Source organism: Pelodiscus sinensis, chromosome 4, assembly GCF_052426305.1.
Source record: "Pelodiscus sinensis isolate ZL-2025 chromosome 4, ASM5242630v1, whole genome shotgun sequence".
Lineage (NCBI taxonomy): Eukaryota > Metazoa > Chordata > Testudines > Trionychidae > Pelodiscus > Pelodiscus sinensis.
In genome coordinates, this window is record NC_143055.1 from 3,266,903 (window position 1) to 3,291,867 (window position 24,965).

The following is a 24,965-nucleotide window of genomic DNA, read 5'->3' on the forward strand; positions in this document are numbered from 1 at the left end:
AGGAAGCTGCAGTCCCCTGGGCCTTCTGCCCTGTGGTTCTTGCTTCCCTGAGTGGTAGGAACCCGTGTCAAAGTGCAGAGTTTGCCGCCGTAACGGCGGGGGGCTCAGGCAGGGTTCCCTCTAATAGTTTCCATTCATGTGTGGAATAAATTTTGTTTGGCGCACCAAGGCAAGTGCAGATGTGCACCACCAATAGAAATGCAGGCTGCTGGCACTCTGCCAATCAGCTGGGCAGCACTTGAGTTTCTCCTGGGTCGCTGCCCAAGCACCCAGCTTACAGGGAACACTGGTATCTGGTGTGTGTGTGTGTGTGTGTGAGAGAGAGAGATCCCTTAGAAATAAAGGGCCAGAGCTGCCTCGGAGTAACCCAGCCATTGCTCCATGGGAACCAGAGGGCCAGATCTCCAGCTGGTGTCAATCAGCATTGCCCTGATTGTGCCTGAGAGTCACAGCGAGGGAAAACGCGGTTCCCGTCCTGTCGCTAGCGGCTGCGCCCCCGGAGGCGGCGGGATTTGTGCCGCAAATGGAGCCTTGGAAAAACAATAGTTCCGCAGGGGGACTTGGCCGGTGATTTGTGAGTAGTCGAGCTTAAAATGGAAACCCATAAAGCTCTGGCTGCCGGCTTGAGTGTGCGTTGTGTCCCCGCCCTCTCCCCGCTTGGCTGATAACCCATCGCAGAAGTGCACCTCCCTTCCCCTCATTGTCTCCCTGCCGTGACTGGTCCTTTTTTTTCCAGGAATTCCCATCTCCCCGGGGTAGTGCAGCGTATTTCACGCCCTGGCGCGTGGAGCGAGGGGAAGACAGGGGGCTCAGACACTCAGTCATTTTCATGGAACGGAAGCGACTTAGGAAATAAGGATGTCGAGGTGGAACCATTGAAACGGTTATCCGCCAGCTCCCGGCGTGCACCGGCTCCCGGCCCCTCTCCCCATGAGTCACTGCGCCGCAGACACCGCAATAGAACTTGTACCCAGCCGTACCGGGGAGCAAATTCGGGGGAGGTAGCTAGATTAAAAACCGTGGGCCGGATTTCTGTCTGGTGGGGCAGGCCGGACTCTGGTCTGGCTGCTTATACCTGTGTAGTATTTCGAAATTGTTTCTCTCTGCCCACAAGCCCCTGTGTGGGACAAGTCAGGTTTGCATTATTATGCTGGTTTTTGGACGGATGTTTGTTATTTTTGGTTGTTGGGTTTTTTTTTTGCTTTTTATTTTTTGTTTTGTTTTGCTACGCGAAGCGGGTTTTGATTACGAACTCTTTGTTTTAATTGAGAACGTCTTGTTTTTTTTTTAAGATCTGTTCATTTTGCCGCCGGCTCACATCTCGATGGCTACGGCTCGACTCCAAGCCTCTTTCGAAAGAGGCTTCCTCGAAAGAATCTTTCGAAACAACATCTTTCGAAAGAGAGCGTCTGGACTATAAGCCGCTTTTTAAAAAAAGCGAGTCGCTTTCTCTTTTGAAAAAGCACAGTTTGCATTCAATAGCGCCTTTTTTTGAAAGAGCACTTTCGAAAAAAGGTGTTATTCCTCGTAAAATGAGGTTTACCGTGATCGAAAAAACAGCTGTGTTCTTTCGATTTACTTTCGAAAGAACACGGCTGCAGTCTAGACTGAGGTGAAGGGGTTTTTTTTTAAAAAAGCCTACTTTTTTTCGAAAAAACCCTGTAGTCTGATACACCCACTGGAGATAGTCACCAATTTGCTGCTGCTTTTATGTTTGGTTCTGGGTTTTTTTTAAATGAACTTTTGGCCTTTACACTTATTTTGGAACTTGCACATTCCTTATTTACACATAACAAGGCTGATTTCCGTTACAGCGAGCAGCCTTTGTTACAGAGAAGTAATATGCACGGGGCAGTCCTGAGTGAATGTTGTTACCACTGCATTGAGACACTGGCGTCTAGCAGTCTGGATTCAGGGCTGGGAGCCCGGAGCAGGGACCAGCCAGTTCATGTTCCATGGCCCCTCGCTGTGCCTCAGTTTCCCCCTCAATGCAATGGTCTGTCTCACAGGGCTGTGGAGGGGAATCTGTTCAGCTTAGGGGGTGATACATCTCCCATCATCAATGCCTCTTGCTGTCATTCATGTATTTTTCCTCACCCCTGTGAGACAGGCCCAGTGCTGTCATCCACTATTGTACATATGGGGAAACTGAGGCACAAAGCAGCTACATGAGTCACTCAAATTGACATTAATACTCTGTAGGGAACTTCAGTCTTCTGAGCCCCCAACGAGCACCCTCACCATTGGGCCTTCCAGCCGGGGGTGGGAGAATACAATAATGTCTCCTCCTCGTTTGCCCAGGCTGACATTGTACCATGCGTTGCACTTACAGTTCTGTGCTGTTCTGAACATAAGAACGGCTGTACTGGATCAGACCAAAGGTCCATCTAGCCCAGTATCCTGTCTGCCGACAGTGGCCAGCACCAGGTGCCCCAGAGGGGGTGGACCAAAGACAATGATCAAGCGATTTGTCTCCTGCCATCCCTCTCCAGCCTTTGACAAACAGAGGCCAAGGACACCATTTTATCCCCTGGCTAATAGCCTTTTATGGACCTAACCTCCATGAAATTATCTAGCTTCTCTTTAAACTCTGTTCTAGTCCTAGCCTTCACAGCCTCCTCTGGCAAGGAGTTCCACAGGTTGACTACACGCTGTGTGAAGAACAACTTTCTTTTGTTAGTTTTAAACCTGCCCTGCAGAGCAGCTGCGCCAGCGGTCGCCAACCTCTTTAAGCGCGAGGTCACTTTTTGAATTTAAGTGCAATCCAGGATCTACCTCAAATATAAATCCCCTGGCTCCGCCCCTTCTCCGAGGCCCCGCCCCTGCTCACTCCAGCCTCCCTCTCTTGCCCGTCCTCGGTCACTTCCATCAGGCTGGGGCATAGAGCGGTGGGGCAGGCTCTGGTGTTGGATTAGGGATCTGGAGTGCGGGGGCGGGGGGGCTCCGAGTTGAGCCTGGGGCAGCCCGTTGGGATATAGGAGGGGTTCTAGGAGCAGGCGCTAGGAGGGCGTTTGGATGCAGGGTGCTCGGGGCTGGGGTAGGGGCTTAGGGTGCAGCAGGGGGTTGACGACTGGGGTCAGAATTAGGGCAGTGGGCCCCTGCTGGTGGCTCCTGGGTGGGGGTGCAGTGGGGCTAAGGGAGGCTCCCCCCCGCCCTGGCCCTGGCCCACTCCCTCCAGCAGCCAGCAAACTCCATCCCAAGTCCTGTTGTGCCCGTTCTCTGCTCTGTGGAGACGGGATACAGGGTTCATTCAGTTGTTTAAGTCTGACAAGCCTTTGGCACAAGTACTACGCAATGTAAACCTTAAATACGATCCCTTCGAAAGCAGGGGTCCCCAAGCTTTTGGGGCTGCCGGGCGCCCGGGGGCGGGGCCACTCATACGCCGTGTGCCCGGTGCCTGTGCCACCCTCCCAGGGCTGGTGCCGCTCCTGTGCTGCGTGCCGAGGAGCAGGGCCGCCCATACGCCGCGCGCCCGGGGCCGGCCCAGCCCATGCACCGTGCACCCGGGGACGGAGCTGCCCCTGATCACTCGGCAGGCCCACCAAAATGGCCCGGCGGGCGCCATGGCACCGGCGGGCGCCGCGTTGGGGACCACTGTTCGAAAGCAGTGAATGCAGCGCAAAGCAATGCGAAAGCACTTACTGAAAGATCTGCTCCATACAATGATACAGCCTAATTCACTGAGGGTATGGCTACATGACGGCGTCATTTCGCAATCTCTTATTTCGAAATAACGCCTCTACACACACAATGCATTTCGAAATGGCTTTTTGCTATTTCCAAATAGCGCGGCCACACTGATTGGATGCTGAATTGCATTTAAGGCCAGCCTGAGCCCCCAACGAGCTGGTTCCGGCAGGGAATCAGGTCAGAAGTTACCTTGTGGCCAGTGCAGCCAGCAGGGCACCTCGGGAAATAGCAATTTCGAAATTGGCGCTATTCCTCGTGGAATGAGGTTTACCAATTTCGAAATAAGCCCTCCGCTATTTCGAATTCATTTTGAAATAGCCGTTGGCCTGTGTAGACGCTAGGAAAGTTATTTCGAAATAACTTTGCTGTGTAGACAACCCTTACGCTTCGCCCGTATGCTACCCACCGTGCCAGGCAGGGGGGCGTGGCTCCGTATCTTCCCACGCACGGGGCCGCCGGTGTGACGGGCCTCATCGCTTCTAGTCACATCGAGCAGGACCTGCGAGTCGACCCTGCCCGTTCCCTCCCACCGATTGTTCTTACTAAGCCTAATTCATGGCAAAGCGAGACGTGGTCGTTCTAATGCGATTTACCAATGGATTCCGTATTGGGCAGGACACGTCAAATGCCCGATGTCCTATCTGGGGTCTATCCTGCTGCTCAGGGATTGCTGCTGCTGTGTGTGCGGTTGACGGTTCCAGGGCTGCAGCTGTACTTTTCGCTGATCAGAAACACGTCCCAGTACAAGGCCGCTTGGTCCGTGTCTTGACGGGGTCTCGCGTCCCAGGCGTAATCTGCATTGTTATGCAAAACCGTTCCTGACTCTCGGGCCCTGCCTGTGTGCGTTGTGGCACCAGACTTGAGAGAGGCCAGAGCCGCACTATGGACAAGTATCAGAGGGGTGGCTGTGTTAGTCTGAATCTGCAAAAGCGACGAGGAGTCCTGTGGCGCCTTATAGACTAACTGAAGTGTAGGAGCAAAAGCTTCCGTGGGCAAAGACCCACTTCGTCAGATGCATGTAGTGGAAATTTCCAGAGGCAGGAAACCTCTGCCTCTGGAAATTTCTGATTCCTGCCTCTGGAAATTTCCACTACATGCATCTGACGAAGTGGATCTTTGCCCACGGAAGCTTATGCTCCTACACTTCAGTTAGTCTATAAGGTGCCACAGGACTCCTTGCTACTATGGACAAGGCAGACGTCACCAGTTATAGCCAAGGCAGGTAGTGCAGACTCCAAAGATCTACCAGTAGATCCTGATCTATCGGTTGGTGACCGCTGTCTTGTGCTTTGCAGGAGCAGCTGCATGTAGGGGACCGCGGGGAGTTTAGCTTTCGCCACAGGGAGCTCTTGGTTCTCCGGAAGTTTGCGTGAACCTGAGATCTCTGTGTAATACAGATCCAGGGTTTGCTGCCCCGGGGGCTGGCCGAGAGGTGATTTCAGGGCTGTGTCTGTGTGAGTTTCCAAACTTGTAAATCTGGGGGATTTCACGTGTTTTACACCTGATCTGGTTGGTTTCCTGGATCCCTCCCCCCCCCCCATCCGGGGGGTTAACCGGATGCATTTACTGACTCTTTTCCTCCCCCACTGACTTTTCGTTTCTCGGACTCTTTTGTAGGTTTTTGGGGGAAGCACATGTGCCCCTGCGGGACGTCCTGGCCTCCCCCAGCCTGGCTGCCAGTTTCAACGTGCCCCTGCTGGACACCAAGAGGCAGAGCACGGGGGTAAGATCCTCTCCATGTGTGGGTCGTGGGGCTATGACGGGGGAGGTTTGGGCATGGCCGGAGGGCAGAGGTACCATACACACGCTCTGCTCTGCCCCCCTCTGGAGTTCCATGGAAAACCGATGGTCCTGCTGCATGCAAGGAGATGATCGTCAATGGCTCCTCTAATTTTTTCCCCATCCATGTGCAGAATAAATTTTGTTCTGTGCACCGAGGCGTGTGCAGATGTGCACCACCATTAGAAACCTGGCTGCGGGCCCTGGGGTGCCCTGCCGTTCATCTGTGCAGCACTCGAATCTCCCCTGGGTGGCCGCCCAAGTGCTCAGCTTGCAGGGAATGCTGGTGGGGGTGTCAGTCCCTGGGGGGTGGGAATTCCCATCCCGAGGAAACACGTGCCCAGCAGAACCGGCAGCAGGGGCAGCCCTGAGAACTCCTCGAAACCAGGACTAAAAGCCCGTCTCGGTAAAACGGGAGCAGAGGCTGGGACGGTTCCACCAGGTCCCTCCCCCCCCCCCCCCCCGGTGCCCGGGCAGCCTGGAAGGGAAGTGTGAGCAGAATGAGGAGAAATGCAGAAGTTGGAGAGGGTCCAGAGATGAGGCCAGCTCTGGGACCCACAGCGACCCGCAGACCCAGCTGAGCCCGATCTGTGTGCTGGTAGATCGGGGGGTGCACCGAGGACCCGGGGGCCTCTGGAGCTGCGGAGAACCTGCCAAGCTGGCGCCAGTCCTGCAGCATTTCTCAGCTTTACAGGAAGGCGGGGGGGGAGGGGGCAGCGCTCCCAGGACTGCTGTTGACGCCGGTGGATTGACACCCGTCTTGCTGAGATCCGGATCTAGCGCCTGACGTACCAAACGCCCAGCCAGCCCGTCCCCTGCCACCTCCTGCCAGCACGGGTGCCTGGGGGAAATGAGTGTCAGGCTCTTGGAAGCAGTGTTCCCTGTAAGTGGAGGGCTTGGGCAGCCGCCTAGGAGAGGTTCAAATGCTGCCTAGCCGATTAGCAGAGCATCCACCGCTTCCCACTGCTGGCAGCATGTTTCATTAGTGGTGCACATCTGGATACACCTCGGTGCGCCAAACAAAATGCATTCCCCACACGGATGGAAAAATGGGAGGTAACATTGCTTGTAACTCTCCTGCCAGGTGGAGTCGGCAGCGGCAGGGCCGGCTGAGCTGTCTAGGTGTTCCTCTGGGCACTTCACCAAACCAGCTCAAGTCTTATCCCCCTGCTTATCTGGGAAAACTTACCCCCCGCCCCCAGGTGCAACTCTTCCCCTCCCGCAAGCAGGAGCCTGTGTAGAACAAAGGAGAACTTGTGAGAAAAGGGAAGCCGGCGTTGTCTGGGCAGATACCACAACCACATCCAAAGCCAGGCGCTCGCAAGCCAAGCGCCCTTCCCGGAGCACTCTGGGCGGGTCTTTCGGCTCAGTTCCTCACCTTGCGGTGGGAAAGTCCGGCAAACACACGTCCCTTTCACACGCCGCTCCTCTGAGCCCTGCCGGCAGGGGCTGGGTCGGCCCCCCAGACCCGGCAGTGAGAGGAGTGCTCCTGAGTGTTCCCCCCCCCCCGGACGCTTTCCGCTCCTGGTGCCCGTCCCTCGCGAGCAGTGACAACTCCTGGGATCTTTCGCAGCGTCCCCCCGGGCTGATCCTTCCTCTCCTCGGAGAATGGCGCGTCCCCGAAATCCAGCTCTGTGGGGTCTCTCTCGGCTGCCCACTGGGGTCTCCCCCATTCAGCTGGCTGCTCGACCGTTCCCGATGTCCCTTTCGGACACTGTAGGCAGCTTCCCCTAACACCTGCGTCTCCCTCGGGCCCTGTCCATGCTGCGGAGGTAGGTCAGCTTGCCCCCGGATCTCAGCAAGACCGGTTAGGTCCATCAATGGCTAGTAGCCAGGTGGGGTGGGGTTGGTGCCCTTAGCCTCTGTTCTTCCGGGGGAGCCCCACTGCTGGGTCAGCTCCGGCCACGGAACCGATAGAATTGCCGGGTGCCTGGAAAGGGCGGGGCCTTGGGCGGAAGGGGCGGAGCTAGGGGCTAGCCTACCTCTACCAGCTTTTCAGCAGTGCCCTGGGTTCCCGCAGTCAGCGGTGGGGGGCACCCGTGTGAATCGCTCCAGCCGAGGCGGAGTGGGCGGGCTCATGGGAGTGTGGTCTGGCCCCGCTCGATGTTGGGGAGCGCTGCGCAGGGCTGGCCTTACCAGGAGGCGGCCGCCTCAAGTGCCAGACTGGGGGGTTAGGGGGGTACCACTAGGACCCAGAGTGTAGAAAATTGTGTCTGCTGCTGGTGCAGGTGTCTCCTCTCTGCTCTGGATGCAGAGATGGGGGAGTGCGGGGCGGGAGGAAGGAGGGCACAAGGAACAGGACGGAGGCAGAACTGAGCCTTGCAAAGTGTTGGCCCAAGCGAGGGGGCATGGGGCTGTCCTTTGAGCTCCCCGCCTCAGGAGCCAAAATGTTGTGGGCCAGCCCTGCCGCTGCTCCAGACCCCGGGGGGACGGACTGTGCCGGGTGCAGCCTGGGTCCGGACCTGGTCTGATCCGGGGCGGTAGGATCCGGCAGGACATTCCTGGCTCTGGTTTTAGCCTCTCGGCGTGTTTCTCTTTCCTGTTTAGACGGGAGAGTTTCTAAAGAAAGTGTTTCCGCCCCCCTTCCGGGGAAGCGTGTCCTGTGCAGCCATGGGGCCGGGCAGACTGACTCTGTCTCACAGACCTACCCCCAGAGCAGCTGCCAAGGGCCGGGACAGCCTTGGGACTGGGACGTGCAAGAGCCGTTCCCGTAAGCTCGCCCAGCTGAGAGCCGTCCCTCCGGCCTCATTCATCCCAGCTTTTCACCTCCTCTTCCTCCGCTTCGGTCTAGCCACGGCACGGCCACCGAATCAGATGCTCATAACTGACTGGTCAGGGAATGGGGCTTGGATTCGGTTCCTTATGGAGTTGTCAGGTCAGAACCTCCCATCCCCGGGTGGGTCAGGTTCAGACCCGTAAGGGGCCCCTGGAATGGTCCCAATACAGCTTAGCCCAAGGCTGCGGGGTCCCCCCAGGGCGGGGAGAACTCAGGACAACGTCTGGGGGGGTTTCCATGCTGGTGATCTGGAGTCTCACCCCTCCGACGGAGCCTTTCCCCCAGGAACCTGGTAGCAGACGGCCAGCAGGTCCCCTTGTTCGATTTCAGCTTCGTTAAGCCCCAATCGCACTAGTTCTCCAGCAGGGACCGGGGAGGTGAATTTCAGCCCCTCGTGGTCGGTTGCAAGGAAGCCTGTTTCCCTCCTCCCTGAACGCCCGGGCGATTGTCTTCGCCCCGTCAGGGAAATGACTCACGCTCCCCTCTCCTGGGAGGTGTGAAAATATCTGCTCTCGTCTGCTGGCGAGGACTGACCTCTTCCTTCCCTGCGTCCCCCAGGGTTCCTCTTTCGGTCGGATCCCCGCTCCCTTCCGTTCCGCGCCATCCGCCTCTTTGGGGGCCTCTGGCCGACCTCTCTGTGCACGGCCCGCCTGCGCGCAGCGGTCACAGACACAGCAGCCCTCTGCCCCAGGAGCGTTCTCCCCGCCCCTCCCGGGCCCCCGGCGTCCTGGCACGTGACACGTGGCCCCCGGACTCCCTGATTTTGGTAGCATGTTCGTGTGTGCTCTGCTGTCACGCCGTGGAGGGGAGTCCGGGCGGCGGAGACACGCAGGTCCGTGCCTCGCCTTCCCTAAATGCAGCACGCCCCTGCCCGCTGATTGGCTCGCGTTTTGAATGAGTTTCTCATCTGCCCAGTAGCTGCTGCGCTTTCCTACCACAGCAACCCTAGAATCACAGGACTGGAAGGGACCACACGGCAGGACCCAGCACCGTCTAGACCCGTGGCTCCCAAACTTTTCGGCATCACGCCCCCTTTTTGATTTTTGAGAAACCCTCATGCCCTCCCCCGTCCCCCGGGCAGCAAAACTTGTAAAGCAAAGAAAAAAAAAGAGGGAACTGACCGGACCCGAAAAACAAAAATAGCAGCAAAACTTTGGGGGGGAGGAGTTGACAATGGGGGGGGGGGGGCGGGCTGAGTCACCTCATGCCCCCCCCGGAATTTCTTCACGCCCCCCAGTTTGGGAACGCCTGGTCTAGATCTTCCCTGACTGGTGTCTGTCCAACCTGCTCTTCAGTATCTCCAGAGATGGAGATTCCACAACCTCCCTGGGCAATTTATTCCAGTGTTTAACCACCCTGACAGGCAGGAACTTTTTCCTAATGTCCAACCTCAACCTCCCTTGCTGCAGTTTAAGCCCCTTGCTTCTTGTTCTATCCCCAGAGGCCAAGATGAACAAGTTTTCTCCTTCCTCCTTGTGACACCCTTGTAGATACCTGAAAACTGCTCTCATGTCCCCTCTCAATCTTCTCTTTTCTAAATTAAACAAACCCAATTCCTTCTGTCTTCCCTCCTAGCTCACGTTCTCTAGACCTTGCATCATTTTTGTTGCTCTTCTCTGGACTTTCTCCAATTTCTCCACATCTTTCTTGAAATGTGGGGCCCAGAACTGGACACAAGACTCCAGCTGAGGCTGAATCAGCTCAGAGCAGAGCGGAAGAATGACTCCTCGTGTCTTGCTCACAGCACTCCTGCACATGCCTCCCAGAATCACGTTGGCTATTTTTGCAACAGTGTCACACTATTGACTTCTATTCAGCGTGTGGTCCGCTCTGACCCCTAGATCCCTTTCTGCAGGGCTCCTCCCTAGACAGTCACTTCCCATTCTGCGTGTGTGACCCGGATTGTTCATTCCCAAGGGGAGCACTTTGCATTTGTCTTGATTAAACTTCATCCTTGTTAAACTTCATCCTGTTTGCCTCAGACCCTTTCTCCAGTTTGTCCAGATCATTTGGAATTTTGACTTGATCCTCCAAAGCAGTTGCAACCCGTCCCAGCTTGGTATCATCTGCCAACTTAATAAGTGTCCTCTCTATGCTAATATCTAAATTGTTGCTGAAGATATTGACCAGAACCAGCCCCCAACCAGGCCCCTGCAGAGCCCCACTTCTGATGCTCAACAGGAGTGGCTTGGGCAGAGGTAGAACAATAACGCCGAGTTGTTCCTGAGTGGCTCTCAAAGCACGTCACAGTCTGTGATGTCGTGAGCTCCGCCCCATCCCTGTGAGGCAGGGGCGCATTATTATCCCCATGGTACAGATGGGGAAACTGAGGCTCACGTCAGCCAGGAAGAGCAGGAATTGACTACAGAGCTAAGCCCACTGCCCTAGCCATTGGACCATCCTTCCCCGGAACGGCAAAGTCTTCGACAATAAGAAAGGGCTCGTGATACCTGAAACCGTTTCCCTCCAGGGCTCTGGTGGAGGCTCCCTCGCCGCCCATTTTGAAATTGGGTGCGGCTGCTTTTTCCTGCTCGAGGAGGACCGCCGTAGGGCCCGTGCCATGCAGGAGGTCGGACGGTGGGATCGCAGCGGGTCCTTCGGGCCCTGGAATCGATGGGGGGAAAAGCTCCTTGTAGCAATAACCACAGTGGCTCCTTCTTGACAGTTGATCTTGCTCGTGAGGGTTATTCGGACCCAGGGGTCGGGCCTTTGCCTTTCACATCGAAGGGTGCCTGAGCTTCTCGGGGATTAGTGGCTTTCGCCCTGTCTGGCAGATGGCGAGACCCTGACGATCACAGCCCCCAGCGTACCATAGCATCCCCGCCAGCAGCACTGGGACTAGAACCCACGTCTCTGGCCCCGCGACACTATGTACCAGTCGCGCACTGGCCTGCCCCGCCTCCGTCTCTGTCCCGCCAGCCCTTCTCCATTTCCCCGGGTGTTCCTCAATCCGGGGTCGGAGAGACACGGAACGGTCTCGAGCTGCCCTCTAGTGGCAGATTATTGAATCACCTTCCACTTGCCTAAAAACAGCCAGCCCCGCCCCCTCGGGCTCTGGCATTTCTTGCCCAGTAGGGGGCGGGCACTGCTCGGGGGCGGCTGCTTATCTGGAAATGCCGCCCCTGGAAATGTGCCGCCCCAAGCACGTGCTTGATTTGCTGTTGCCTAGAGCCGGCCCTGGCCGTGGGGCTAGAGCCAGCGCAGAACTGGGAATTTCCTGGGCCATAAAAACGATCATTGGTCAGGAGCCCGGAAGGCAGGATTCCCTTCGGCTCCACAGCCGCGTGGTCACCCGCTGCAGCGTAGCGAGCTCAGACCACAAGGCCGGCGGGAGCCTTTTACGCCCGAGTCCTCTGCCCGGAGCGTGTGCGGGCTTGGCGTGCCGGAGACGGGGCTTCTGTCCATGGGCTTGTGGGTGCTGCTGGGCAAGTCACGGCCCCTCTCTGGGCCTCAGTTTCCCTTTCGTAAAAGGATAGGATTGTGCGGGCCCCCTCCCCTTGTAAAGAGCTTCGCGATCTCCTAAGGAAGAGGGCTAGATAGAGGCATTATGGGATACTGGCCGACTCAGCCTTCCTACCAGGTGTATTTGCAAGGCAGGTGCTTCCTCTCCGGAGGGACTTGGGACTCGGGAATTTCTCTCAAGCTGGAATGATCCATAGCGGATGCGAGGCGGGGACAACGCACATCCGGCCCTTGGCGCTTGTTGTGCGAGGGCTTAGTACAGTCGCATACGAACCTTTTGTAACGATCCTTTTCTCTTCCCCAGGCCTGTCTCATCCTGCAGGTTTCCTACACCCCTCCACCAGGGGCGGCGCCTCACTTCCCACCTACCCCTCCGACCCCGCCTGAACCAACACCGTCCATAGCGGAGCTTGACTCGGTCACTGGTAAAGAGACACTGTTGCATGCGCATTTGCTCGGTTGCATGCGCATTTGTCTGTTGCATGGACATCTGCATGGTTGCACGTGGCTTCGCATGGTTGCATGGACATCTGCACGGTTGCATGCACATTTGTCTGGTGCATGGACATCTGCATGGTTGCACGTGGCTTCGCACGGTTGCATGCACATTTGCACGGTTGCATGCGCATTTGTCTGTTGCATGCGCTTTGCACGGTTGCATGTACATTTGCTCGGTTGCATGCGCATTTGTGAATTTCTAGGCTGCACTCTGCTAAGTTGGTGGTGGATGCTACCTGGCTTGAGCAACGGCAGTGAAAGCAAAGTGATGAACGGGCGCAGGGTGTAGCAGCCGCTCCCTCCTGGCCCAGTGAGTTAAAGCAAGACCCCTGCAAGCTGGCAGGAGAGGGCGGCAGCAGGTGCCAGGCGTCGGGAGGCGTTGCAGAAGCTGGGGAGTCTCTCCATGCCGTGCCGCAGGACAGGGTTGTGCAAAGGCGGCTGCTTGTGTTTTTGGGTGGTGGTGACGGCCTCCAAAGCATGGTGGGGTAGCTGGGGGAGGGGGAATCTGTGGGCCTTGCCTGGCAGTGCCCAGCGCGTTTCTCCCGACTAGCTGTGCCCAAGGGCAGCGAGATGCGCCGCCTTCGTCTTCCTGCTGGTGGCCCCAGCCGGGGTCCGGGCCCTGCACAGCCCAGCCGCTCGCGGTGCCAGCGCGGCGTTCCCCCGGTCGAGCTGGGACTGACTCGGGGCCTCGCCCAGCCCTTCTGAGATCTGTCTATTGGGGACGGTCCTGGCTAGGTCTGGACCCCGTGGGCCCTTCTCCTGTCCCTGTGTCTGGGGGTCCCGCTCTGCTCCCTCGGCTCGGTTCCCAGTTCTGTGTCTCCCCCCCCCCCCCCCCGCCTTCCAGACACGGCCGGGGAGGAAGACACGGAAGACCCCATCGTGACGGCGGATGAGACCGAGCCTTCCACGGGGCCCTCGGGGTCGGAACAGCCCACGCTGCCCAAGAAGCCACCGTCACACCGCGTGCAAGGCATTAAGAGGCGGAGAAGCGCCCCGAAGAAGCCGCTGTCCAACAAACCGCAGGACTTCCAGGTGAGCCGCAGCCCCGTGGGGGTGACGTTTGCCTTTCCCGGCTGCTCCTCTTCTCCCTCCCCGTTAACTGCACCGTCTTGGGACTGAACCCTTCTCCGGTGCACAACCGCCCCGGGGGCTTCCCGGCCCCACCGGGTGTTAAACTGTCCCGAGTCCCGCACTCCCCTCTGCCCCCGTGGGGGCTGCCCCCTTGATTCCAGGGAGTGGGGCTGTTGGCTGAGAACTGGCCACTCACCGGTGTCCGATGGGCCGTGAGCCCCTCTCTCCCCCGCCTGCCTTTAGATCCGGGTGCGCGTCATAGAAGGCCGGCAGCTGCCCGGCGTCAACATCAAGCCGGTGGTGAAAGTGACGGCCGCTGGGCAGACGAGGCGCACTCGCATCCGCAAAGGGAACAGCCCGCGCTTCGACGAGGTGAGTGCCGCCGCTCGGGCAGCGCCTGGGGGCGGGGTGGCCTCGGGCCAGGGGCTGGGCCCCCCGGCCACACGAAGATCCCCCCTACCCACCCAACTGCGCACGATTGAAGGTGGGGAACCGTGCCGTTAGACCTCACACAGAGAGGGGTTTTGCTCTACAGCCTTCGCGGAGAGCGGGTCACGAGCGGGAGGATTCTCTGCATCTTGGGGTCTTTGAACCATCGTTTCAAGGACTTCAATATCTGAGATATAGGTGAGAGGATTATTCTAGCAGTGGGTGGGTGAGATTCTGTGGCCTGCACTGTGCAGGGGGTCAGACTAGATGATCATAAAGGTCCCTTCTGACCTTAGAGTCTATGAGCTCAGGCAGTACAGGCTCCAGAGGTCGCGGGTTCGGTTCCGCCTGTCGACGTTGCCCTGGGATTTGGGAAGGTGCCCCAGGAAATGCTTCGGATGCTGTTGGTCATGACCTCGATTGACAATGCCAACCCCACCGAGGGTTGCTCTAGTGAGCCGGGATTGGTCCTCGGGGGGGCTCTGATTGCCAGAGAGCCCCGCATGGCCCATGAGCAGCTGGGATGGGGAGCGGGAGCAGTGGTTCAGCGGGGTGCTGAGAGCCATTGGACCGAACCGGAAACCCGGCATCGGCCGGAAACCACTTTCAGCCAGGGCGACCCTCTGGGGCAGAAACCCGGCTGAAGCCTCGCTGTAGAAGGACTGTGCACCACTCAGCGCAAGTTGGGTTGGTCCTGCTTTGGGCCGGGGGCTGGACCAGATGACTCCTGAGGTCTCTGCCAGCCGCTGTAGAGCAAACTCACAGCCTCTCTGTGGTCTGGGTGCCCCGAGATGGGGCACTGCGCCATGCCCAGCAGGCGTGTGGGTAACACCTGCCCCCCGCCTGGGCTGTTGGCCGCTGGGGGTAGCTCCGCAGTGCAGTGTGGGCACAGTCTGCCTTTCGCTGCCGTGCGTCGCTCCGTGTACCCAGCCCGTCGCCGGACGTGGCCGTGTCCTTAGCGCTGCCCTCGGCTGCACGAGAGGCCCGTTTTCTCCCAGCGCTGCTGTCCTGCGAGATGAATCCGTTCCGGGCGGTGGGGGTGTAACAGCAGCCTTCTCTGCCAGCCCAAACTCCCTCCAGAGCCAGCTCCGCTCTGTCACCGCAGCCGCTTCCTCGATAGACGCCCTGGGCCAGATCCTCAGCTGGTGACACTGCTCCGAGGCCCGTTGACCTCTCTGCGGGGGTGTGGCTTTGGGCCAGGTACTGTCCTTCTGTGGTGCCTCAGTTTACCTGCCTGCCACTGAGATTGTTTCGTCCCCGAGTGAATTTGTCGCGGTGGTCAAAGGGCTCCGAGCTCCTCGGGCGGGAGGTGGAGAACTGTCGCTCACCAGACGTTCCGGTACCGCCGCTGCGAAGATCCCGTAGCACTTTGGCCCATGGCCTCCGACCCTGGTTTTGCTGGGCCGCCGGTTTTTGCTGGCCCCTCGGGCGCCCCTTCGGGTGCGTGTCCAATCTTGCTCTCTCCTGTTTTGCACAGATCTTCTTCTTCAATGTTGTTGAGTCTCCGGCTGAGCTGTTTGACGAGCCCATCTTCATCACGGTAAGTTCGACCGACCGGCCGAAAGCCTCCTCCATGGCCCCCAGTGGCTCCTTGGAGTAATGCTGTGCCAGGCTCCCAACGTGGGACCCAGCTGTGTGTGGCCACCTGCTGCTCGCCTGGGCGTCGGATCTAGCTGGGTCACCGCGGAGCAATTTGCCGCCACCTTTGTCGCTGGTAGGGTTGGGTGGGCTGCAGGGCAGGGCTGGCTACTCGGAGGAGGATGGAGCAGTGCATGCTGGGATCCCTCGTCCTTCGGGGGGTGCCTTTGTAGAAAGGTTCTTCTGGGCTGTGTTTAGCCGCCTTTTGAGCACCCCTGACGTGCGGGGCTGGGTCGCAAATCCACGACAGCCAGAGCTGCCTCCTGGAAACAAGTCCCGCGTCCCGCTTGGGCGCGACAGCCGTAATCTACAGTGGCAGCCCAGGTGCGTACAGACCCCACGGGCCTGGCCAGACCTGGACCGGGGATCTTTGACCCGAACCGTAGCAGAACCTGTGGCTAAGCTGTCCGGAGCGGCTCATGGCCGGGGGTGAACCTCCGGGTAGGCGGGCAAAAGCCACTGGCGATGTGTTGTGCAGTTCGGTGTCACCAGCCAACTAGCAGGCGGGAATTCCTCCAGCCTCAGTGTGCACGGGAAGCCAGACAGTACACGCTCCAGTCTGACCAACTGGCTTTGGGAAAGACGGTCCCATGCCCGAAAAGTCACAGCACGATTCAGGCTCCTCCCCGTCCCAAAGGACCAGTCACGGAGCCCAGGTCAACCGCACCTGACATGCAACACCAGAGACCAGGGCTGGGCAAAATATGGTCCATGGGCCAGATTGAGCCTGCCCCGCCCCCGCTCGGCACTCAGAAAAGCCGGCTGCGGGGCCAGGTGGGCGACTGAGAGCCCGGGTGGGGGGGGGAGGCGAGAGGCTTCTCATGCTGCCCCGCCCCCAGTAGCTCCCATTGGCTGGCTTCTGGCCAATAGCAGCTGCCTGTTTGCAGGACAGGCAGCATGGGAAGTGCCCCCCCCCTTATTTCCCGGTCTCGCAGCGTTCAGTTCAGAGCAGCGAACGTGGCCCTGTGGCTGCTCCGAGCACGTACAGGGGCATGGAGGGCAGGGACCCTGGTTAAGGATCCTGCTGGGCTGCTGGCTGGGAGCTGCCCAGATAAGGTCTGGCACCCCAGCCCCCCCCCCGCAACCCTCTGCCCCCTCCTGCCCCCTACACCATGTAACCCAAACCGTCCCCCATCCCCCCTCAGATCCAGCCCCCATACACCCTGCATCCCCTCCTACACCCCTCCTCCGGTCACAGCTCTCTCCCAGATCTTGCACCCCAAGCCACTATCCTTGGTCACAGCCCCAATCCCTGCACCCCTCCACCTGCACTCCTGTCCCAGGTCACACCTCCCACCCACACCCTGCACGCCTTCCTCCTACACCCCTCCCCAGGCCAGAGTCCTCTCCTGCACCCCAATCCCCTGTCCCAGGTCACAACCCAAACCGCTACACCCCCTCCTAAGCCCCTGCCCCAGGTCACAATCCCCTCCCTCCCAGATCCCCCACCCCAGTCCCATACCCCCAGCTCCCGTCTGTCCCAACCTCCATCCCAGGCCCGGCACCATTAATATCATGGAAGAGTGTGGCCCTCGGCCACTTTCCAAATTCTTGGAGTGGCCCCCCGTCAAAAATTATTACCCACCCCTGCCAGAGCCAGTGCTTGCAGCCAGGTGGGTACTAAGCTAATGAAAGATTTATTAAGAAAAGAAATGAAGAGTTGTTAAAAGATCATAGCAAGTGAACCCACAAACACACACAAACCCCAACTATACGTACAATATGATGGGGACCAATTTAGCTACAGCTAATCAGGAGAGAGATCTTGGAGTCATCGTGGATAGTTCTCTGAAGACGTCCACCCAGGCTACGTCTACACTGGCCCCTCTTCCGGAAGGGGCATGTAAATTTCACTAGTCGTCGTAGGGAAATCCGCGGGGGATTTAAATATCCCCCGCGGCATTTAAATAAAAATGTCCGCCGCTTTTTTCCGGCTTTTAAAAAAGCGCCCTTTTCCGGAGGCTCTTATTCTTATTCTTACTTTTTATTTAAATGCCGCGGGGGATATTTAAATCCCCCGCGGATTTCCCTACGACGACTAGTGAAATTTACATGCCCCTTCCGGAAGAGGGGCCAGTGTAGACGTAGCCCCAGTGTGCAGTGGCAGTCAAAAAAGAAAACAGGATGTTAGGAATAATTAAAAATGGGATAGAGAATAAGACGGAGAATATCTTATTGCCCTTATCTAAATCCATGGTACGCCCACATCTGGAATACTGGGTACAGATGTGGTCTCCTCATCTCAAAGATATACTGGTATTAGAAAAGGTTCAAAGACGGGCAACTAAAATGATTGGGAGTTTGGAACGGGTCCCATATGAGCAGAGATTAAAGAGACTTGGACTTTTCAGCTTGGAAAAGAGGAGACTAAGGGGGGATAGGATAGAGATCTATAAAATCATGACAGGTGTGGAGAAAGTGACTAAGGAAAAGTTCTTTACTTGTTTCCATAATATAAGAACTAGGGGCCACCAAATGAAACTAATGGGCAGCCAGTTTAAAACAAATAAAAGGAAGTTCTTCTTCACACAGCACATCGTGAATCTGCGGAACTCCTTGCCTGAGGAGGTTGTGAAGGCTAGGACTATAACAGGGTTTAAAAGAGAACTAGATACATTCATGGAGGTTAGGTCCATTAATGGCTATTAGCCAGGATGGGTAAGGAATGGTGTTCCCAGCTTCTGTTTGTCAGAGGGTGGAGATGGATGTCAGGAGAGAGATGGCTTGATCATTACTTGTTCAGTTCACTTCCCCTGGACTATCTGGTGTTGGCCACTGTTGGCAGACAGCGTACTGGGCTGGATGGACCTTTGGTCTGACCCTGTATGGCCGTTCTTATATTATGTTCTTAAACACACGAGAGTAACAGTCTTCGGTTCCAAAAGGCAATAGAAGCTGCTGAAGTCGGCAACCTGTTAAGGCCCTTTAGGGCTGACCCGGGCTAACCTGCTGGAGGTCTCTTGCTTATGCTTGGAAATCTCTTCCCTGCAGAGTTCAAGCGGTACAGTGATCAAATTCCTTCTGGTCAGGTGGTTTTATTCCCTTCCCTCAGAGTTCAAACTGCTGGGGCGAGAGTTTGTGCCGATCTTCATAGCTGTGAGGGGAACAGTCAGCAAAGTCTTTTCGCCACTGGTGTTCCAGGGCCGATAAAGAAAAGTTATTTATTAGTTCCCTAAATAGAAGAACTAGAGGACACCAAATGAAATTAATGGGTAGCAGGTTTAAAACTAATAAAAGAAAGTTCTTCTTCACACAGCGTGTAGTCAACCTGTGGAACTCCTTGCCAGAGGAGGCTGTGAAGGCTAGGACTGTAATAGAGTTTAAAGAGAAGCTAGGTAATTTCCTGGAGGTTAGGTCCATAAAAGGCTATTAGCCAGGGGATAAAATGGTGTCCCTGGCCTCTGCTTGTCAGAGGCTGGAGAGGGATGGCAGGAGACAAATCGCTTGATCATTGTCTCTGGTCCACCCTCTCTGGGGTACCTGGTGCTGGCCACTGTGGGCAGACAGGATACTGGGCTAGATGGACCTTTGGTCTGACCCAGTACGGCCGTTCTTATGTTCCCCAATGGTTTGTCATCGTCCTCCTTTGGTTGGGCAGGAGAGGACACCACTTGTGCTAAACCAGTATTTCCCCCTTGGAAACGAGACCCCCCCCAGTTGGATGGTTTTTTCCAGTGTCATAGCTAAATCTGTGGTCTGTCATGGAGGTCTAGAGCAGCGGTTCCCAAACTTTTTAACATCACGCCCCCTTTTTGATTTTTGAAAAATCCCCCCCCTCTCCCAAAATAGCAGCAAAACTTATTGAGCAAAAAAAAAAAAAGGAACTGACCGGGGCAGCAAAACTTGATGGGGGAGGCTGGGTCGCCTTGTGCCCCCCCTGGAATTTCCTCACGCCCCCCAGTTTGGGAACCCATGGTCTAGACGGTGCTTGATCCTGCCATGAGGGCAGGGGACTGGACTGGATGACTCGCGAGGTCCCTTCCAGTCCTAGTGATCTATGGTTCTGTGGGTCCTGGGACTGTCGTGATAGCGTCTTGGCCAGGCCTGCACCAGTTGCCAGCCCCAGGACTGCCAAGAGATCTGGCTGGCGGTCAAGCCTGGGGCTGCCGGGACAGCTGACTGGTGGCCAGCAGCAGCCCCCGGACAGCTGGAGCAGGGTCAGACCCAGGGCCGGAGCAGCTGCAAGCTCCATTTGTCTCGCCTCCGTCCGCGGGGATTGTTAGTAACGTCGGGGACGAGTCATGTGAGCGGCGTCAATTTTTTGTTTCTAGCCCACAACCTGTCAGTGGCTTTTACTAACAATGCTGGCGGCAAAAATCCTAGCCTTAGCCTTAGCAAACGTGTCTCTGGTCACGGAGCAGATGCGTAAGTGTTATCTTATACAACAGGACGCAGGTGTTAATAGTGACGTTAATGCAGGCTGCGACTTGTGAGCATTTCATAAAGTCCAGACACATAAGAACGGCCACACTGGGTCAGACCAAAGGGCCATCCAGCCCAGTATCCTGCCTGCCCACAGTGTCCAATACCAGGTGCCCCAGAGGGAGTGAACCGAACAGGTACTGATCAAGCCATCTCTCTCCTGCCATCCATCTCCACCCTCTGACAAACAGAAGCTGGGGACACTATTCCTTACTCATCCTGGCTAATAGCCATTAATGGACTTAACCTCCATGAATTTATCTAGTTCTCTTTTAAACCTTGTTATAGTCCGAGCCTTCACAACCTCCTCAGGCAAGGAGTTCCACAGGTTAACTGTGCACTGTGTGAAGAAGAACTTCCTTTTATTTGTTTTAAACCTGCTGCCCATTAGTTCCGTTTGGTGGCCCCTAGTTCTTATATTATGGGAACAAGTAAATAACTTTTCCTTCTTCACTTTCTCCACACCACTCACAAAACACATCCCTCTAAATCTAATACCTGTTGCAACAGCACTGGCACACAGGGAAGTCAGACTGTTCCCAGCCAGGCCTGTGTCTGTTTTCAGAGTGCCTGGCGTAAGCTGGCACCTGGTCTGCCAGGGTGTGTCTAAACTGCATGGTTCCATCGATGGAGCCATGTAGATTAGGCTGATGGGCAAAAGGAAATGAAGCGGTGATTTAAATAATCATTTAAATTTCAATGGCTGCTGCTCTGAGCCGACAAACAGCTGATCCGCTGTCTGTCGGCTCAGCGCGCTAGTCTGGACACTCCCCTGCTGACACGAAAGCCCTTTGTCGACTGCCCCGGTAAACCTCATCCTACGAGGCATAACTGGGAGGTCGATAAAGGGCTTTCAAGTTGGCGCGGGAGTGTCCTGACTAGCACGCTGAGCCGACAAACAGCTGATCAGCTGTTTGTTGGCTCAGAGCGGCAGCCATTGAAATTTAAATGAAGCCGCGATTATTTAAATTTAGACACACCCCCCGATGTCCCGCCTGGCCCAAACTCCGGAACGCTGTGGTTCTTTCTCCCCCGCTTCAAGGGGGTTCACCTCAGGCCCCCAGTGAGGTTAAACACAAGCTGCTGGAGCAGAGGTGGGGAACCTTGTTGTGGTCGGGGGGCTGCTGACCCACAGAAAAATCAGTCAGGGGCTGCACAAGAGGGAGAGGCCCCCACCTGAGAAGCAGAAAGACACTCCCCCATTCCCCTCACACGCCAGAGCCTTGGGGGGTCCCGGGTTAGTAGGTTTTTGTGGGCCCCTCTCGACTCTGGGTTGGGGCCAAAAATGAAGCATTCAGTGTGTGGGAGGGGGCTGCCAGGAAGGGGTTTGGAGGGTGGGGTGTGGGCGGGAGGGGGCAGGAGTGGGGTAGGGGTGGGAGGGCTGTGTGTGGGAGGGGCTAGGAGCGGGATGAGGCGGGAGGCACAGCAGGTTGGATCTGGCCCCAGCTTGCCTGACTCAGGCTTGCAAGGCTCGGGGTTCCCCTCACCCCGCCGTGGAGAGCTGGCGCTGGGGGGAGGGGCTGCGGGGCGGCAGGGCTTTGCAAGGCACCGAGCCGAGGGGGCGGAGAAGGCTCGGGATTCCGCAGGGAGGGTTGTGAGTTTGTTCTGAAATGGGATTGACATGTTTGCATCTTCCCCCACCCCCAGGTTGTCGATTCCCGGTCCCTCCGGACAGACTCCGTGATTGGGGAATTTCGGGTAACGACCTGCAATTTCCTCTCCCTCTAGCTCAGAGGTTCCCAAACTTTTCGGCATCACGCCCCCTTTTTGATTTTGAAAAACCCTCACGCCGCCCCCAAAATAGCAGCAAAACGTATTGAGCAAAAAAATAAAAAGGAACTGACCGGGGCAGCAAACTTGATTGGGGGGGGGGGGACTGGGTCTCCGTGCACCCCCCCTGGAATTTCCTCACGCCCCCTGGGGGGCACGCTCCCCAGTTTAGGAACCCATACTCTAGCTAGTTTGAGTCACTGTGGCCGGCGGCTCAGCCTTTGATTGTGTTTTTCCTTTGATTTTGTAGCTGGATGTCGGGACGGTTTACGCAGAACCAAGTGAGTGAACCCGTGACAGATCGTTAGTGACTTTTTTGGCTCCCTGGAGACCTGCAATTCGACATTCAGTTTGCCCACACGGGGCAATTTCTTTGCCACCATGATCCAAATGCAGAGGTCCTCACGTGTATTTCTCCCCATATGTGTGTATGTATGGGCGTAAGCATGCACATAAGAACGGCCGTACTGGGTCAGACCAAAGGTCCATCTAGCCCAGTAGCCTGTCTGCCGACAGTGGCCAGCACCAGGTGCCCCAGAGAGGGTGGACTGAAGACAATGATCAAGCAATTTGTCTCCTGCCATCTCTCTCCAGCCTCTGACAAACAGAGGCCAGGGACACCAATTCTATCCCCTGGCTAATAGCCTTTTATGGACCTAACCTCCATGAAATTATCTAGCTTCTCTTTAAACTCTGCTATAGTCCTAGCTTTCACAGCCTCCTCTGGCAAGGAGTTCCACAGGTTGACTACACACTGTGTGAAGAACTTTCTTTTATTAGTTTTAAACCAGCTACCCATTAATTTCATTTGGTGTCCTCTAGTTCTTCTGTTATACACACAATTGTGTATACATGTCACAGAGTGACACTGTCCCTTTAAGAACCGTGACTTGTTGTCGGGCACCGGTTGTGTTTCAAAGAGGGCACCGGAGAGCCCTGTGAATGAGAACTGACTGAGAGACCCAGCCCCTGGCGCTGGTTGGCTGAGAGGCGGGGCAGGACACGCCTCCCCAACAGCCACAGCGAGCGGTGTACCTCAGCCCCGGCCCCCAGAATTACCGCAGCCCGGCAGCCAGCAGGCTGCGGTCCAGCGGTTGGGAATTTCTGCCCTAAAATTCTTTGCCCCGTCCCTTCTTCGGATGCCACGCAATCTTTCCAGCCTGTAAGGCAGGCGGTAATACGCCAGCAATCCGGTTTCTCTCTTCCAGAGCACGCCTTGCTCAGGAAGTGGCTGCTGCTTTCTGACCCCGAAGACTTTTCTGCTGGCGCCAAAGGTTACGTGAAAGTCAGCCTGTTTGTGCTGGGCTCTGGGGACGAAGCGCCCGTAAGTATCATTTGGCTGTCACTGGAGGAGGGGACCTATCTCCGGGCCCCGTGGGCTTGTATTGTGCCTGGAGATGACACGAAGGGTTGGCTTGAATGAGTTTGTGCTAGGCCAGTTGTGCTACATAATCCTGACCGGGACAAAATCGGAGAGGGAGGGCAAGTGTTGATTGTGTCATAGGTCCTTCAACAGATCCTTGGTCCACGTGAGCCAATCACCTGCCTCTGGCAGTGACCTAATCCTGATGAGCAGAGGAAAGAGAACTTTCTCCTTAAGGGCGACCTAGAAAGGAAAAACGTTGGATTTGGGCCTCCTCTTGCGCATGTATAATACACAAGGAGCCGACTGTGGAGACATCTGAGCCGGTAGCGATTATCCCTGAAAACTCATAGACGATGGGAGAGGGTCCAGATGCCTGGACAAGGACAAATAGAGTCGCCTCCGATAAAAAGGGAGGAAATGTCAGCTTAACCTCAGTCCCCAGAAAGAGAGGGAGCAAGTAATTAAGCAAGCAATTCGAAAACACCTAGCAGATAAGGTGCTAAGTTACCGTCAGCATGGGCTTGTCTAGAACAAATTGTGTCAAAGCAACACCATAACTCTCTGTGGCAGGATAACAAGCCTTGTGCATAGAGGGAAGCGGTACATACTGTATATCTTGACTTTCTCAAGGCTTTTGATAGTGTCCCACATGACCTTCTAATAAACAAACTAGGGAAATACAACCTAGATGGGGCTACAATCTAACCTATTTAGCCTACTAAGGCGGGTGCAGAACAGATTGGATAACCGTTCCCAGAGAGTAGTTATCAGTGCTTCACAGACAAGCTGGAAGGGCATATGGAGCGGGGTCCTTCAGGGATCAATTCTGGGTCTGGTTCAGCTCAACATCTTCATCAGTGATTTAGGTAACAGCATAGAGAGCACACTGATAAAATGTGCAGATGATAGCTAGCGGGGTGTGTGTGTGTGTGGTTGCAATTGCTTTGGAGGAGAGGGTCAAAATTCAGAATGATCTGGACAAACCGGAGGAATGCTCTAAGGTAAACAGGATGAAGTTAATAAGGACAAATGCAAAGTGCTCCACTTAGGAAGGAACAATCAGTGTCTTACACGCAGAATGGGAAGTGACTGTCTTGGAAGGAGTCCTGCAGAAAGGGATGTAGGGGTATTAAGGCTGTCCCCCACTCTGGCACGACAAATGCAGAGGTTGGGGGCCTGTAAGAGCACCCCAAAACCTTGTCTCTACAGACTCTACTATAGAAACTTCCCCCAAAAATCCTAATACCCGGATTTGGGGGAATCTGCTGCCACCACCCCAAGTAATTCCAATAAAACCAGGGAAGAGATCACTTGGGAAACCTCTTCCCTAAGGTAAAACTCTCCCCTGCCCCAACCTCTGTTTTGCTTGGAGTTGGGAAAAACAGAGGGGACCCACAGACAGACCTTTCAGGACACACAAATCAACCAGTCCCAGTTAATTAGAAAAATAAACAAACTCTTATTATCAAAAAAACTCAAAACCTACAGTTGCAAGCATAGTAAAGTGGTTAGATGGAAAGAGCTACCAATTAATCTAGGTACTCAGCCCCCCCACTCCCCCGGCGCTAACAGCTTTAGTTAGAAAAGAGAGAAAACACCATTACCAGCTCAGACATTAATTCCAAATTCCCAAACAAGGAAAACAATAAATCCTGATGGACTATCTCAATTTTGCTCTACTTACACATTGTAGTAAGTTTGTTCTTGTAAGGAGATGGGCCTCCCATCTCCTTCCGTCTGGGAAGAAAACTCTCTAAGGCTACATCTACACTGCCATTTTTTTGGGCAGAAGATATGCAAATTGCGCTCTCATGTGCATATCTTCTGCTGATCCTTTTTGCGGAAGAGGTTTTTGCGATAAAAAGCCCCGTGTAGATGAGGCCGTTTGTTGGAAAAAGTCCCTTTTGTGCAAGATCCCTTATTCCTCAAAACATGAGGACACTGCTGTGTGGACGGTGCCAAAATGCGATTTAAGATACTTCAACTCCAATTACGTAATTAACGTAGTTGGAGTTGCATATCTTAAGTCAACTTTCCTCTTTAGTGTAGACCTGGTGTTAGAGA

The 24,965-nt window shown here is 55.8% G+C and overlaps 1 protein-coding gene across 14 annotated transcripts in view; it reads left to right on the top strand.

Annotated features, from left to right (window-relative positions):
• DYSF (dysferlin) overlaps nt 1-24,965 on the top strand; it is a 269,126-nt gene that overhangs the window by 38,331 nt on the left and 205,830 nt on the right. For all 14 annotated transcript variants that reach the window (XM_075931052.2, XM_075931053.2, XM_075931051.2 and 11 more), the window contains exons 4-11: nt 5,308-5,413; nt 12,012-12,132; nt 13,050-13,237; nt 13,520-13,648; nt 15,183-15,245; nt 21,413-21,463; nt 21,786-21,816; nt 22,744-22,859. In XM_075931052.2, coding sequence (XP_075787167.2) covers nt 5,308-5,413; nt 12,012-12,132; nt 13,050-13,237; nt 13,520-13,648; nt 15,183-15,245; nt 21,413-21,463; nt 21,786-21,816; nt 22,744-22,859 — 805 coding nt within the window. The remainder of the gene's footprint in view (nt 1-5,307; nt 5,414-12,011; nt 12,133-13,049; nt 13,238-13,519; nt 13,649-15,182; nt 15,246-21,412; nt 21,464-21,785; nt 21,817-22,743; nt 22,860-24,965) is intronic.